A 17,346-nucleotide genomic window follows, 5' to 3' on the forward strand; every position below is an offset into this window, starting at 1 on the left:
CAGGTGGGGTGTGGGGTGGAGGCATCCATGTGGAGATGGGGTGGGGTAGGGAGGAGGTGTGGGATGTGGAGCAGTTGGAGGGTGGATGGGGGAGGGGCAGGGAATGGAATATGGAGTGTGAAAAATAAATTAAAAATAAATTTAAAAGAAAGTAAGTTTCATGCTCATGTTTTGATTTTGTAAGAACAATAGCCTCTTGTTTTTCTATAAAAATACATTGTTTCTAAACTTAAAAAAAAACAAAAACAAAAACAGTGTGGGTCAGAAGGGAGACATGAGAATGACAGACAGGAAAGGGAAGCTTGTCTAAAACTTAAAATCTGTCAAAAAGAAGTCATCAGCTCCAAAATGCCAACTTCCAAACTCTACTTGACCAAGAAATATGTGCCTGTGTGCGCGTGCACACGTGCGTGGCAGGCTGGGCACAAGGCTGAGGGCACTGGGAGGAGGCAGCTAACTCATGTGTCAGCTATGTGTGCACGCCTCTCCTGCATTTGTTTGCAAACAAAGGGCTCTGTTTTGATAGCTGTCATTAAGCAAAATTTCTATAAATCAGCATAAAATGTGGAAAACATAAAATATATTGAAGCATCAAGGTTGGCAATGTCCTTAGCCACAGATTTTCCTCTTGTCTATGAATATTTTGCATCAGCATACATTTCAGTCAAAAGCAACAGAAAAGGTTTCAAACCAGTTTATAATTTTATGGAAGCATACTTTCAGACTGAAAAATTTCAAACCCGTAGGTACAGAAAAACGAGTAAGAAAATTCATTTCATTGTTAAACAATGAAGTTTCACAACAAAACAGTTTTGCTTTTAAATTACAGATCTCCTCCCCAATAACTGAGATGTGTGTTCGATCGTTTCCTTCTGGCACCGGCCAAGCCTTCACCTCCCTCCCCCAACACTAGCATATGACTCTCTGAGGCATACCATGCCAATTTTGGTAAGGAAGAAAATACAACTAACTGGTTTGATAAGAGCCCACTGACAATGCTAGCCCAAGGTTTTAGCCCCGATGCCTCAAACCTGCTCAAAAACCCAACAGTGTTCATGACAGAAATGCTTGAGATGTAAGGAGGACAAGGTGACTGAGAATAACTCCTCCAGACCAGCAGGCCACACTGGTGTAGTTTAGCGAAGGGAAAGGAGTTACATGAGACCTCAGAAAAGCATGTTTCCCCAATAACAGAATTTTCAGTCTTTAGTTGTACACTGGCTGTCTTAGATTCCCACCCTAAAGACACTCTTTGCATGTATGTTTTTAATAGCTTTTCACTTACTCCAAGCATCAATCAGTTACCTTTAGCTTCTTTAAAATTTACCTATAATCATCTCAACCACTAGACCACCATGCGTACCAGGACCACAGCTTATAGGGAGTTGGTCTGTTGCTGGGTATATAAATTCTAAATTCTAAAATCTAAACATCTGGTTGCATCCAGACGGGCATGTCCTCACATCCAGTGGCCTTTGTTATGTAGACCTTGCTCTGCAATGTAAAGCCGCTGTGAACAGAAGGCTGGAGCCTGTGACTGGGCAGCAGAGAGAGGCAGGGCCTGAGAAACCAAATGAGGGGTCCTGGGAGAGACCACGGGGAGAAGGGGAGAGAAGATGGACAGAGCAGGAGGTCTCCATTAGACGGGATGGACCAGGAGCACGTGGCTGAGAGAAATGCCCCCTTAGGACAGGCTGATGGAGCAAACCAGCCTGGACTAGACTCAAACAGCAAGTAGCAAGAGGCCTGTGGTTTGACTACAGGTGAGAACAGCATAGAATCTACCAAATCTAGGCTTGCAGCTTATAAATAAAACACCAGGATTTTGTGTCTTACGAACTAACTAGAATATATAATTCATTTACACAAGCCCATGTATTATAGTTAAGTATCTAAATGCAATCTCCAAAACAGTTACAGATGGCTGAAAGCAACCAGCATTAGTGAGCACTTATTATGTGCCAGACACTGTAGCAGAGATTGTATGCAGGATTTTAAGAGCACTGAACTATGAATTCTATGAGACAAGTATAAGTATTGGTCATGTTTTGTGAATATGAAGACTCAGACTCGAAGGACCATGGCACTCAGGTAGCAAGTGATAATTCTTAGAATCAAATGTATATAATGTGACTTTAGAATTCAAATTCTGAACAAACACATAGTCGTAAGCTCTGATCTTAAATACTGAACAGGAACACAACACTATCAACCACACCTGTGAATCCATGTCTCTGGACTCTTAGGAAACTTAGTTAAGGCCAGTTTTCCCAGATGCAGATCCTTAATTGGACTTAAAGTGCCAGAGAGGATGAGCTCTTTCCTGTAACAAAGAAGAAAACCGTCACTTTTCTATTCAAGCATTCCTTATTGCTTTCAGTAAAATTCATGGTGAATCACCAAGAATTATTAAAGAACAGACAACCAACCAGAGAGGCCGAGGGAACGGCTCAGTGAGCAAAGTGCTTCCTGTGTGAGTGTGATCCCCAGAACCTACATAGAGATCAGGCCGCAGCAGGCAGGAGCCTGTGATCTCAAGTGCAGGAGGCAGGGGGATTTGGGGCTGTCTCAAGTCACCACATAGGCGTCATCTGTCTGCAAATCCCTAGGTCTCATCCTAGAGAAACTAAACCAGGAATGGTATGAGTGAACTATATTAAAGTTAAAAATTATTGCTTCATTTTGTCAACATGGCAAAAGCTAGGATCATCTGGGAAGAGGTATCTCAAGTGAGAAAAAGCCGTCAGCATTAAACTGGTCTATGGGCAAGTCTGTGGGGCATTTTCTTGATTAGTGATTGATATGGGAGGCCCAGCCTCCTGTGGGCTGTGGTACCCTACCCCTGGTTCTGAGTTATATATGAAAATGGGCTGAGAAAGCATGGGAAGCAGCCAGGAAGCTGTGCTCTTCCACTACTTCTGCTTCAGTTCCTGCCTCCAGGTTCCTTCCGTGAGCTCCTGCTCTGACTGCCCTCACTCGTGTGTGTGTGTGTGTGTGTGTGTGTGTGTGTGTGTGTGAGACCTGAGACTTCTAAGCTGAGATAAACCCTTTTCTCTCTGAGTTGATTTGGGTCATGATGTTTTACTACAGCAATAAAAACTTGACTAAGACAGGCGTCAACTACGGTTTGGTTTAAAATTTATCATTTTAAATGATAAATTTTAGAAATAATCCTTAAATTTTAAATGGTAGGTGGTCCTGAGCACCTGATGAAATCTCATACTGCACGATTCAGGATGCAAATTCATTGCCCAGTATGTTCATGCTGTATACAGTCAGCAGTTATGTGGTAGGTTGGAAGGTACAGGGGCCTCGGAACGTATCTTCCTAGGATAAGGAGGGAACCACTGTATGTATTTTTCTCTTCAAATCCTTCTAGCTTTTGCTCCCAGAAGTTCTCTCAGCTGCTTCCTCCACCCTTTAGCAGTCCCTACTGTATTTTATTTTATTTTTCCTAGTTCATTTTGTTGTACATTCTGGCTCTAAGATGCTCCAGGCCCATCCTGTACACTTCCTGCCTTGGTCTTTCAGTCAGTCATTTCTCCAGTAGGCCCATTTTCTTTTACTGAAATCCAACTAGTTCTGATAGGCTAAAAAACAGTTTCATATGGACCAACCAAATATCCTATTTTACAGATGTAAAACCTGAGGTGTGGAGAGACTCAGAAACTTGCTCAAAGTGGCAGAACCACTGTTCCTATTCAGACACCTCAGAAATGTCAATAATAGACGTTATTAAACTCTTAAAAATCAGTCATAAATACAAAACCCAGTATTATGTGATTTTTGTTTAAAATAAACAGAAAGTTAAGTAAAATACAATTTAAGTAATCTCTAATCATAAAGAATTATTATTTTTATGGCTCTGTCCATAAAAATTCAGAACAACATTCAACAGACTTCATTTTTACTCATCATTCATATTCTGCTTTCTTTTAAGAAAATTTCTTTTAGTCTAATGAAATACCAGTTGATTTAAACCCATGTACATATTTTTGTCATTTAGCTGAAAAACAAAACTTCAATAAAAATGGTTTTTGTCTGAATTAATTGAATGTCATCTCTCTTCCAATCCCCAAATGTCAGATTTTTTTTTTCTTTTTAAAGATTTACTTATTTTATATAAGTACACTGTAGCTGTCTCAGACACACCAGAAGAGGGCATCAAATATCATTACAGATGGTTGTGAGTCATCATGTGGTTGCTGGGAGTTGAACTCAAGACCTCTGGAAGAGAAGTCAGTGCTCTTAACCACTGTACCATCTCTCCAGCCCCCAAAGATTTATTTATTTATTTCATGTATGTGAGTACACTGCCACTGTCTTCAGTCACTCCAGAAGAAGGCATCAGAACCCATTACAGATGGTTGTGAGCCACCATGTGGTTGCTGGGATTTGAACTCAGGACCTCTGGAAGAGCAGTCAGTGCTCTTAACTGCTGAGCCACCTCTCCAGCCCTGTCAGATATTTCAAGTGCTCACAGTATCACAATTGTGATGGCTAAATGAATGCTGAAGGCCTGTGGCCTTAAATGTTCTTCCCATGCATTCTCCTGGCACTTGAGTGCAGCTAAACTATCAGGCCACGCCTGGTGATCCAATCGCTCATACAAAGTGCCTGTTATCCCCAAACACGGGGAGAAAACAAGAAGGCATCAAACAGTATATTGTAATTCAGCAGACCAATCTATATTTTAGGTAAAATATACTTATAGAAAATAGACAGTTACAAGGGGCATAGTACATGTATTAGAACTGTCGTGGAGATATTACAAAGAATTTGCCTAAGAAGTAAACACAGGATGCTATGGGCAATTGGTTTATATTTCATTTTTCAAGCAGCTAAAACTCATAGGGTTCTATGTCTTCAGAAATCTGGACAAACTTCATTTTACCACTGAAGAAAACAACCTACCTCACATTCCATGCAGTGGTGAAGTCTGGGTTGAGAAGCAGCAGGGTGCAGGTGACATCAGCCAGTTCTAAAATAAAGAGATGCGCATAAGCACACAGCCCTGCCCGGCGGAGCCCGGCGCCTTTGATGGTCCTCATCACTCTTTCATGACAACCTGTATCTCTGACCATACGAACTTTAAGCAGACAGACCTTTATAAGACTGTTAGCCTCAAGATTTTCTTTTATTTGTGATGTGTATAATTCTTTTAAAAGTTAACAAGTTCACAATATGCCCATAAGGACTAGTTCATCTTTCGCTCTTTTAGTAGAGCTGGCAATAATCTAATTTACACTAAATAACGATTTTGAAACCACCATGCCTTTAATTCTACCAATGTCTCAAACACTAATTTTCAAAGAGAGGTGAGAAAGAAAAAAAAACAAAACACCTATAATCTAATTTACATTCTACTGCAAAAATTTCCTTCTACACGTTTTACATAGTCATAGCAATGATAAAAGTATAGTAATCATTTTTTAAAAAAATTTTAATGGTCTATTTTCTTTGATTATATTTCCTGAAAGAGAATCACAATGGCAAAACAATACACAAATCAACGTGTCTCCTGCTGTGTCAGATTGTCCTCTAAATGGACTGCGACAATTTTATACTGCTAGAGAGTCAGGTGACTTTTGTCCCTATTCTAACCTATTTATTATACTTTCAAATATCAATGTGATGGCTTTAAAGAAACACGACACTCTACTGGGTTTTACTCTTACACGGTTAACCTCCAGCTGCACATCTCTTTTTGTTTACTATTTGCAGTTCGTCGAGGACATGCTATTCATATTTTTCATGGTCTTAACAAGATGTTCATGGACACAAGCAAACTCCATAAGCCTGCTGGTAAAAGAACGAAATTGGCCAATTCTAGACATTTTGTTGTTTCTAAAATTGAAGATCACTTTAGAATTGCTATTGTTAACCTAGAGACATAACGCTAGAGTAGGTAAGGGCAATTAAACGCCAAGTGTATACAGTCTAGAAGTCGCTGATACACTTTCTGTGGCCCTGCTGGGAGCAGCACAGTCTAAAGCTATAATCAGTCACATTAGTTCACTGCAGCCTACAGCCGTGAGCCAAGCTACTTCTGCTAACTTTACGGGAGAAACATGAAACTTACAGAGTTCTTAAAGATTATTCTATGTATATGATGCTTTGTCTATATTATGTTTCACCTATGAATGTATGTATGCATGTGTGCCTACTGCCAGTAGAGGTTATTGGGAGCCCTGGAACTGGAGTTACAGACAGTTGTGAGCCACCATTTAGGTGCGGGGAATTGAACCCAGGTCCTGTGTTAGAGCAACCAGTGCTCTTAATGCACTGAGGCGTCCCCCCAGCCCTGAGATTTAGAGTTTTCATCGACCAATTTGTGACAAGGTTAATAACCCTGACACTTTTGGCATGTCACTTATACTGCAATTAAAATGCCTGTCTATAACAGATAAATAAAATGTTCTCAGTGCTTAGTACAGGATAAACTTCACACATAAGAGCAAACACTTAAGCATCTCATGCAACCACTTAAAAATGGTCCAATTAACTACTGATTAGTCCCACATAATGTCAATGATTACAATTGTTCGGCACCTATGATTCTACGGCTACTGATCACTCTGGACACTCAACCCTTGAGAAGCAGGAACTGTGACTTGTGACCCACATTGCCTCATTGCAAGTTCCTACATGCAAGCGCGCTGGACAAATAAATACAACCTAATCATCTCCATGTTCTTCATTTTTAATAGTTTTTGACAATAGTTTAGTGTCAAGGAAACTAATATGATGTTCTATATCACTATTAACTCAGTCCACAAGCATTCTAAGTATCAACAATGAGTAAAGATTAAACAGAACCACTTGAGGAATGGGTGTAATTCTAATAAGACCTGATTTTATCCTTCATAAGGTTATCTTCTTGCTGGGAAGGACAAACAAAGGACATATACTGCATATGGGGACTTCCAAAAAAAGCTATGTCTAATTCTATTTTTTAACATAATATTTTTGTTGATTCTTTGGAAATTTCATATCATGTACCCTTATCACACGCATTTTCTAGTCTTTCCATGTCTGTCCCCTACCCTTGTGACCTCCCCCATAAAAGAAAATAAAAAGTAAAAAAGTAAAAAAGAAAGAAAAGAAAGAAGGAAGAAAGGAAGAAAGAGAGAGAAAGAGAGAGAGAGAGAGAGAACAAGCAAGTGAACACAAGTCTACTTTGTGTCATCTCTATACTTAACCACTGGAGCACGGCCATTCTGAGTGGCCAGCCCCTTAAATAGATCTGGGTCCTTCCTCCCACATCTACCAGAAGCCATCAGTTGGGAAGGGCTGCTCGTCAGCACCCCTATCACACTGTTTAAGAGTTCTTTGATTGCTTCCTGTTTAGGCTGCTACTTTGGGGCTAACATTAGGAGATGGAGCACACGCACTGCTCAGTTTTCCATCTTTCCCATCTCTCCATCACATATTTGTTTGTCACAGTGGTAGAGGTGGGTGAGGGGCTGGCTTCTGCTCTGACTAGCTCTTCCTAGTCCCATGGGGACTATGAATGAATGCAACGGTAAAAGCACTGGGGACCGCAGAAAATATGGGAAAGCCAAAGGACTACAGACAGCTACAGCAGAAAGAGGCAAATCATGTTACACCTAAACTGGCTAAAACCTTAGCCTGAAAAAACAGTTATCAGTACCCGGTCCCAGCATGCACTATGGCACATGGAAAGATATCTATGTGATAGGGAAGCTGTGGAGTTTCTCTGATGTCTGAAATTGTTCCAAAGCTGTTCCACTCTGAGTACACTGGCTCTTGGTTCCTGGGATTCTTTCTACATTACAGCGAAGGCACAAGAGTTACCTCTGTGTGTGTGTGTTTCATGCAACTCCTACTCCCTACTCCCGCACTGCAGCACAGGCAGAGCCAGTGAGCATAATGAACATGGAGCTTTCAGTATCAGCCTTGCTCTTCACACTCAGTGGGAGCCATGCTGCAGCCGTGGGCCATACCGATCTGAGTGGCCTGTGCTGCCACCTGAGACCTTGGCAATGTCCGTGGTCTGCCTCCAAAGGCCTCATCTGGGCCCATGTTCATGGTCTGTGCTGTCACCAGAAACCATAAAGTGAACACCAAAGTCCCCATGCTTCAGCGAGAGGTTTGGAAGCAGGCTCCTAAATGCAGTGCTTCCTCTGCTAGTGACTGCCGCTGCTACGACCACAGCCTTGCTGCACCCCTCAGGGCGGGTTATGAGCAAAACAAACACATAAGAAATCACTTAACCTCGCTGTGCTTTATCTTCTCATAAATGAAGCTCATGACAGAACTACCTCATAGAAGTGTTAAATGACTAAAACCATGACGGATAGGACTGTTGTGTTTTACCCAAATAAAGAGAGAAGTCATATGTTTGGTGCAGGTGCTGCTACGGTAAGGTGTGGGGGAAAGGGGGCCTCTGTGGGCCCATGCTGAGGCATCCCTTTCTCCTGAGGGATCAGCCATAGGATGATGGTATAGTATAGAATAGAGTTTATTCAGGGCATGGGGAGGATAGTAAGACAGAGAAAGGCAGAGAGAGGGAAGGGAAGGGGGAAGGGAAGGGGGAAGGGAAGGGGGAAGGGAAGGGGGAAGGGAAGGGGGAAGGGAAGGGGGAAGGGAAGGGGGAAGGGAAGGGGGAAGGGAAGGGGGAAGGGAAGGGGGAAGGGAAGGGGGAAGGGAAGGGGGAAGGGAAGGGGGAAGGGAAGGGGGAAGGGAAGGGGGAAGGGAAGGGGGAAGGGAAGGGGGAAGGGAAGGGGGAAGGGAAGGGGGAAGGGAAGGGGGAAGGGAAGGGGGAAGGGAAGGGGGAAGGGAAGGGGGAAGGGAAGGGGGAAGGGAAGGGGGAAGGGAAGGGGGAAGGGAAGGGGGAAGGGAAGGGGGAAGGGAAGGGGGAAGGGAAGGGAAGGGAAGGGAAGGGAAGGGAAGGGAAGGGAAGGGAAGGGAAGAAGGGAAGGGGCCAGCCATGAACACATGGATAGAGTGTGAAAGCGGAATGGGGAGAGGAGGAAGCAGGAGCAAGAAGACAGAACAAGAACAAGAGAGAGAGGAGGGGCCAGCAGCCCCTTTTATAGTGAGTCAGGCACACCCGGCTGTTGCCAGGTAACTGTGGGGCGGAGCCTAGACTAAATGCCAACAAGGACAATGCCTGACATACAGTGAACACTGAGTTCTGGATGTTACTTTTCATTACAAAGTTTGCAAACTCTTTGTTCCACAAAAGCTACTAAGAATGGCCACCTAGGAGGAAGTGAAAGAGTCAAGCTTAGCAGTGGTTGCTGTGCAGAGGGATACCTAACAACATCCAAGAATCTTGGGATTAAAAACACCAGAAGCCTTGACAACCATCAGTAGTGTCTAGTAATTAAGTACAACCAGGGTTTACCTCTCCTCGAGAACTTCTCATCTTTCCTAATTCTCAGGTCAGTTCCGAGGCAAGTGGGGGTGGCATATAAGGTAAGAAATAGGAACGGGTCAACCATGACAAAGGATGAAGGAGATTAAGTGATTTGACCTCAGACTGCAAGTCTATCTTCCAGCAAAGCAGATTTGAGCATACTTTTGGCAAAAGCTCTGTCCTGTACAGGATGGATGAACCAGGTTCGAAATATAAATGTGTGTAAGCAACAGTTGACAGTAATGATTTTACGCTTTAAATTTCACCAGCTACAGACCATTTCTTCTACAGCCTTACACAGAAGACAAGAGCTACTGAAAGTCCTACAGACTCTTGAAATCAAACAAATACAAAACAAAGCCAATAACTACATGCTTCCTATACACATCCCATTGTGACTAACCTAGCATTGCCGCGCAGGCAGAAAGTGAACCTGGGCACATCATTCCCGGGAAGCAGCTGACTTACAGCTGGGACAAGAAAAGCACAAGCGGATGCTCCAGAGGTCAGAGGTTAGACCACACCCATCGTCTGCTGCACTCTGTTCTGGTACTAGTCCTGGTTTTACTACTATCTCTGACAGAGAATGGTTTCTATGCATCTAAAGCTAAGTAAATTCAAGATCATACACTGGTTAATCTCTTTCCAAAATACATTCAAGGACCATATAAAGGGCAGCTTAAGGAAAGCTATTTATGACGGTACACAGACCCTCAACAGTGGACTAGGCTAAGACTTCTTGCTACTCATCTAACAAGGGTCACTCCGGCACGTAACAGTGCCGAGTAAGAGAATGATCCTTGTTCTTGGTGACCCTCAATCCAGCAGGGAAAGTATTTCAACAGCACACGATGATGCACAATGGTGAGTGACAGCTATGAGATCACCCGTGTGAAGGACCCCCTAGAGGTCGGAGATGGCTGTGTCCTGCAGGAGGCAGAAAAGCTCTCAGGGATGAGGGGGAATCCAGCTGCTAATGCAGCAACCAGGCTGGTGATGGCAACACAAGCGAGAGGCACACGGTGACGTCAGGATGCAGTAGTGCTGACTGTGGGTCAAATAGGAGTCAAAACAGCAGCAAAACAATGGTTAGCAGCAAGTGGCACTATTCCCAGAATCTAACTGGCATGAAGAGATTATAGTACACCAGAAGCGCTGCTCAGTTAAGAAAATAGTAGGTTACCATTGCTATGTAGACGCTGAAACACTCAGGCCAGCCAGTGTTTTCAAGTAAGGAACGAAATTCAAATGTCTATCCTGATTTTAAATACTTATACAACTAGTTAAGGACAGCTTTTGAAACATAAGCCAAAATGAAATGGGTCTGAAGATAAGTATCAGACTAGGGGCCGAGAACCTGCAATCTCTAATGCCAAATAATGCAACGGAGACAACATTAGCAATTAGGCTTTGAATAGATTAGTTAAAGGCCTAGAAATCCATCTAAAGAATTTCAATACTTCATTAGCTCTGTTCATTGGCTCTGAGAGAATAATAAAATAAGGTATGAGCATAATAATGTAAAAAGATATAGTATACTCACACATGTACATGTCACAATACAAATCAGAGAAAGAGGCAATTAAGTTTGAGAAAGATGAGGGCGGGCATGGAGAAACTCAAAAGAAGGACATGGGAGGGGATGACGGAAGGAAAAGGAAACAGGAAGTGATAGAATTATATTTTAAATTTAAAATAAAAATTGAGCTGGGGAAATAGAAAGTGTTATTTGAAGGAGTTGGTCAGTGCCATGAAGGCTGTAAATTACAGAAGAGTCTGCAATGGGATCAAGCAGCTATGAGGCATTTTCCCAGCTGAGAGATATAGGTCTAGTCCAAAAAGGAAATGACGGAGAAAAGGAAAACACAGAAGGTACACTTAAGTAGATTGAGTGCTTTGGACAGAGCTCTGCCCTTATGAGGCTATTCATGCTGTTGTGCTGGCTAATTATATGTCAATTTAACACAAGCTAGAGTCATTTGGGAAGACGGAATCTCATTTGGAAAAAAATGTTTCCATAATTTACCTTTGGGAAAGTCTGTAGTGAACTTTGCTAACTAGTACCTGATGTAGGGAGACCCGGTTCACTGTAGGCAGTGCCTGCCATCCCTGGGCAGGTGGTCCTGGGTATGTAAGAAAGTAGGCTGAGCAAGCCGTGAGGAGCAAGCCTGTAGGTAGCACTCCTCCATGGCCTCTTCTTCAGCTCCCACCTCCAGCTTCCTGCTGGGAGTTCCTTTGAAGATAGACTGTGATGTCAAGTGGAAGCAGAACTAACCTAGTCTCCCGCAGCTGCTCTTGGTTATATGTTCATCCCAGTGACAGAGACCCTAGATAGCTGGTCCATTCTTTCTTGTCTTCTTTTTGTTTGATTGGTTGGTTGGGTGGTTGGTTTTGGTAGGCCAATCGGAACTATAATATCATTCTTCCACCAAACCAAACACAGCTATTACTATATCGGCCTTTTAAATACCACTCCCTAACTAAACAAGAGATCTTTCAAATATCTTTGATATTTGATCATTCATGAGAATGAAATAAAAACTTGAGTGAAAAAAAATCTATTCTTGATAAAAGTCACCAAGTTATAACTCTATTGCAGGATTCTGGCCCAACCAAGTAGGTACTGAAACACTTATTAAAGTATCAGCTCTCTACCTCTGGCTTTTTTAATATACAAAGTACTTCTTATCAAAACAGGGCAGGAGATTCAAAGAAAAGGCATGCTTTTTAAAACTTTTGAATGTATCTTTCTTTAGCAAGATTCAGCTGTGTTCTAAGTATTTTCATTCATAACGTGGCACAATTCTTTGGTGTTAGCATTTCAGACATTAAGGCAGAGGTTCACTTCTTTTACTAACAATGCAACATAAGCATGGCCTAAGTGGGCCGTGGCACTGCACTGAACGCTCCCTTCCTACACAAGCCTTAGGTTACCGTATGATTCGCTCTGCTCCAGATGACCCAAGATAAATCAAAACCCGCCTCCGATGTCCTCCAGATAGTGTCCTGTGGGGCTATCAAGATGGAAATCTTGTGACTAAGATAGCAAAGTCTGCAGTACAGTGCTTATAAGATAAGAACCTGAAATGCAAAGGAGGATTTCGATGGCCACAGGACACAGGTGGGTGAAGCCTAGGCATATGAATGGGCAAAGTCTAACGCTATCAGCAGACAACTTAGATTTGATCTTCAAAAACTGTTTCTTCTGTATGAGACAGTTACTCTGCTCCACTAGTGCATTGGCTCAGTTACCCCAGGTTAAAACACTACAGCTTCATTTGGCAAAACATAACTTTATCGAGTCCCATGGCTCTTTGAACTCCATGCTATGGTGACAGAGTAAAGAAGGTCTAACAAAAGCTGGATGCCTTACGGTTGTCTGAAGTGTGTGCCTAAACTCAGGTCATTCTGATACCACCACACCAGGTTTAGACAGCACTTGTGGCTTAGAAACATGAGTCAGAGGATCAAGCAAATGAAACTCGTCACAGAGAAAGTCGAAACCACTTCTCATTGAAAAATGCTACTTCATGGTCCACAAAGGAAAAAGAGCTATAAATCTATTTTGACAGTCTTTTAAGGATAGTCCTGAGAAAAATTCAGTAAATCAGACGGGATATATCTGCAACATACCTTTCCCCCAAAAGAGGCTGTCTGGCTCTCAACTCAAAACTTCTTAGAGAAAAGAAACATGCACTACACATCTTGTATACCCTCAGTCCTCAGAGCAGCTGCTGGTAAGAGGAGTCCCCTTGTAATGACTACTGAACTGATAATTAAACTTGTTTAAAAAACAAGTTCTTATTCACAATCATCCTCCAGGCACACTGGGCACTTCTGTAGATGCTGCTGTATAAGAGAAGAGGAAGGGCTTTACAAAAGGAGAGAGGATGCGGTTGTATATGAACTCGGCCCGGAAGTGACACCTGTGGTCATATAGAATTTGTGCACTCAGAGGCTTGGTCTGAGGGAACTCTGGAAAAAGAGGTCACGTGTGGTACTGATCGGTGACATAAAGAGTTGTCACAGAACAATGGAAGAAGTAAAAGCCAACATTTTCTCTTTCTTAATTTTCATTCTTTCTTTTTGGCACATAAGACTCAGAAGGCCTCATCTCAACTGGGACTCAAAGCCCACAGAGGGGGTCATTACAGCAAGGGAGTACTGGGCCGATCTCTGAATTGTTACTGAAAAAAGTTCTGCTGGCTAAGGAGTCATAAATCAGGTTACAGGATCTACAGAACTCTTTGATGATGCTCAAACTTCCATTTATTTGTTTGTTTGTTTGTTTTTAAACTAATGGACTCCACCCTTATATAAAATCTTACAAATGACCTCAGTATATTAACACATATAACATCACTGTGGCGACAGCAGGTGGCCTGGCTCCTACCTGAGACACTTCCATTTTAATCACTGTGGTTACAAACAGGAACACTAATGATCAAGTCTAAGCTCCTCACTTGACAGAGAGGACAAACACCTGCTCAGGCAGTACAGAGAGCCAAAACTAGAGTCCAGGAATGCCAACCCCAAGCCAGGGCTCCTCCCAGAGGAAGAAGACGGGCGGTGCATACTCACCATCTTTGTTTAGCCATTGCTTTCTCGTTCTGTACAAAAGGAGCTTGTTGTGGACATATGGTAATAAGAACTTGACACACCAGCTCTCCACACCAAGTTTGTTCTCAACCAGGACAATGGGACTCCGGTTATATCTTGCTTCAGGGCATGGGATCAGGCCAATTTCATCTCTAAATATGGAAGATATAAAAAGGAATTGAAGATATTACTGCCTTTTAATTCTTTTTTCTAATTCCACTAAGCATTTTAAAAACCTCACATATTTAATTCTCTTAAGAACGGAACTAAGCTCATCTGCATACTGTATTACAGGCCAGCCAGGATTACACAGTGAGACCCTGTCTCACACAAACATGAATAACCTAAAATTAGCACAACCAACTGAAAAGAACAACCCCCAGGTTTACTCACTCAGGAGACTGCTCTTTGAGATCTAATAACTACTTGTAACACTTTAAGGAACTCCGGGAGCTAAAAACATAAATGCTACATTAGCAAGAATAAAAGAATCCCAGCTCCCAGACACACTGTTTGGTGGTAGATTTTTTTAAATTTAAATTCACAATGTTAAAAACAAGTTTTGCTCACTGTAATGGCTATTCCTGGTTGTCAACTTGACTATATCTGGCATGAACTACAATCCAGAATTGGAGGGCTCACCTGTGATCAAGATCTTGAGGCTGGAAGACACAAGTTTTTGACCTGGATCTTGGCAAAGAGATCTTGAGGCATAATGGCCAGGAAAAGCTTATGCCCAGGCAAGGTAGTACATGCCTTTAATCCCAGGAGACTAAGGCAAGGAGACCTCTGAGTTCAAGGTCAGCCTGGGACAAAACAAGTCACAGATGCAGGCATGGTGGTGCACACCTTTAATTTGAGCTACACTTTCTGCTGGAGACCTACATAAGGACATTGGCAGAAGAAAGATTTGTTCTTCTTCGATGCTTGCATATACAAGCATTCTACAGAAGACCAGCTGAAACAACTAGCCTTGTGGGACTGAGCAACTACGAGAGTCTTGGACTTCCAATTCACAGCTGATCATTGTTAGGGAGTCAGACTACAGACTGTAAACCATCATAATAAATTTCCTCAATATAGAAAGATATTACATACGTTCTGTGACTCTAGTAACCCTGACTAATTCACTCACTATAGTTGTACTAGATATAAAATATTTAAGTGCTAATTTGGTACCTAAATTATAGGACAAGCTGCAGAATTAAAAAAACAAAAACAAACAAAACAAAACAAAAACAAACAAACAAACAAAAAAAAAACATTCCTGTGACTGGCTATCCTTCCAAGAAAGTTGGACAGCCTGTGTTTACTAAGTGCATCTGAATGATGGTCATCCTTGCTCCTCAGTGACATTCACCCAGCTTCCAAAGGCTCCTCTAAGAGAATATTACCTCTGCTCTTTGTAATGCACTGTACTGCATGGGCCATCTAGAATGCACCTTTAGCTTTGACAGACTTTTCCCTTCTGTAAGAGAGTCCAACTGTACTCCATCTCCAGTAAAGGAAATGGGTTAGAGTGCATGCGGTTTTCCGCGTAAAAAGAAGGAGTCATAAGAATGTAAACTTATCACAAATGAAAAGAGATGCAGGGTTGTATAGAGACAGAAGCTCTTGATAAAAGCCCCTGGACTAATTAATTTCCCTTTACCACTAATGGCCAGTGTGCTATGTTAAGTCCTATGCTACTGGATGGATTGCTCATCAGAAATACAGAAATGGTATCTTCCCTGTTAGGAAAACCAAAGGTGAAGAATGTGGCAAACTATGAAGTGCTCGGCAAGGGTAAGTGTTCTCAGTTCACTTAACAGCATGAGGTCAGGGTCAAGTTTCTTGGTCAGGAGACAACAGAGAGTTGAAGAAAAGAATGTCAACCCTTTGTCAAGTTATTTTGCCCTAAGAAAATGGTACTTTGAATGGGGAACAAAATACCCATGTAAGGAGTTACAGGGACAAAGTCTGGAGCTCAGACAGAAGGAAGAACCATGCAGAGACTGCCCCATCCAGGGATCCATACCATAATCAACCATCAAACGCAGACACTATTGCAGATGCCAGCAAGATTTTGCTGACAGGACCCTGATATAGCTGTCTCTTGTGAGGTTATGCCAGTGCCTGGCAAATATAGAAGTGGATGCTCACAGTGGGATAGAACACAGGGACCCCAATGGAGGAGCTAGAGAAAGTACCCAAGGAGCTGAAGGGGTTTGTAACCCTATAGGAGAAACAGCAATATGAACTAATCAGTACCCCCTGAGCTCCCTGTAGCTCTAGCTGCATATGTAGCAGAAGATGGCCTACTTGGCCATCATTGGGAGGAGAGGCCCTTGGTCTTGAAAAGATTATATGCCCCAATACAGGGGAATGCCAGGGCCAGGAAGTGGGAGTGGGTGGGCGGTGAAGCAGGGTGGGTGGGGGGAGGAGGGTATAAGGGACTTTTGGGATAGCATTTGAATTGTAAATAAAGAAAATATCTAATAAAAAATTGTTTAAATAATAAAAAAAAGAAAAGAAAATGGTAGTTTGTTACTTCCAAAAGAAGTTAACAGCATCTTCTTTAGGAAGATATGTTGTCTTTAAGCTCCCAAATAACAGAATGTTTCAATTTAGATTTCTGTATCTATTCCTTTAGATCACTGTCTAATTTGTTCAGGCAATTTTAGATTCCAAAATCATTTAAAAATGACAAGAGCTCATTCATCTTGAGTCTGCTTTTAGCGGATGAAGTCCATTGAACTTAAGGGAAAATACAAACTAAAAGCCCGTTTCTACCGTCACTAACATTTGATATACATCTTTTTGCCATCCTTAAGTATTTTTACAGAACGTGAGATCACATTGGGCATAAGCTTTACTCAACATGAACTCTGTAAAGTGTCACAACAGAACAAAAGACAGCCCAGGTTCAGGAAATTGTATAAATATCTTTATTGAATAGCTATTTCTGTCTTATAAGTGCTAATTCTTTTTAGAATGGTCGAAAAGGACACAGTAAAATATCTATAGGAACTGACGCTTGCATATTAATCATTAAACCCCTAACTGGTAGTGAAGATATTTCAGAGACCTAGTAGGTCTCTGAAATAATTTTTAATTTTAAAGATAAATAACTTTGTATACCGCTGAAACTATATTACTGTCTGTGTTTACTCTGAGCAATAATAATCTATAGTAAAATCTTCACCCCCATTTTACAGCTAAGAGAGTCTTACTTAAGTATATTGGACTAAAAATAAAACAAGAAAGTTCAAATCTAGGACTCAAATTCTAAACAAAAACTTTAAAAACTCTACTATCATTTAAATGAGTAAACGACACGTGTAAGACCATTATATTCTTAGTTTCATATTCATCAATCGGCA

The 17,346-nt window shown here is 41.8% G+C and overlaps 1 protein-coding gene across 1 annotated transcript in view; it reads right to left on the minus strand.

Moving 5' to 3' along the window:
* Ptar1 (protein prenyltransferase alpha subunit repeat containing 1) overlaps positions 1–17,346 on the minus strand; it is a 42,014-nt gene that overhangs the window by 20,912 nt on the left and 3,756 nt on the right. The window contains exons 2-4 of the mRNA XM_021152152.3: positions 13,967–14,136; positions 4,915–4,981; positions 2,219–2,323 (exon numbers count right to left, since the gene is read on the minus strand). Coding sequence (XP_021007811.1) covers positions 2,219–2,323; positions 4,915–4,981; positions 13,967–14,136 — 342 coding nt within the window. The remainder of the gene's footprint in view (positions 1–2,218; positions 2,324–4,914; positions 4,982–13,966; positions 14,137–17,346) is intronic.

The sequence above is a fragment of the Mus caroli genome, unplaced genomic scaffold (assembly GCF_978045245.1).
Source record: "Mus caroli unplaced genomic scaffold, Mus_caroli_1 scaffold_20, whole genome shotgun sequence".
NCBI classification, from domain to species: Eukaryota; Metazoa; Chordata; class Mammalia; order Rodentia; family Muridae; genus Mus; species Mus caroli.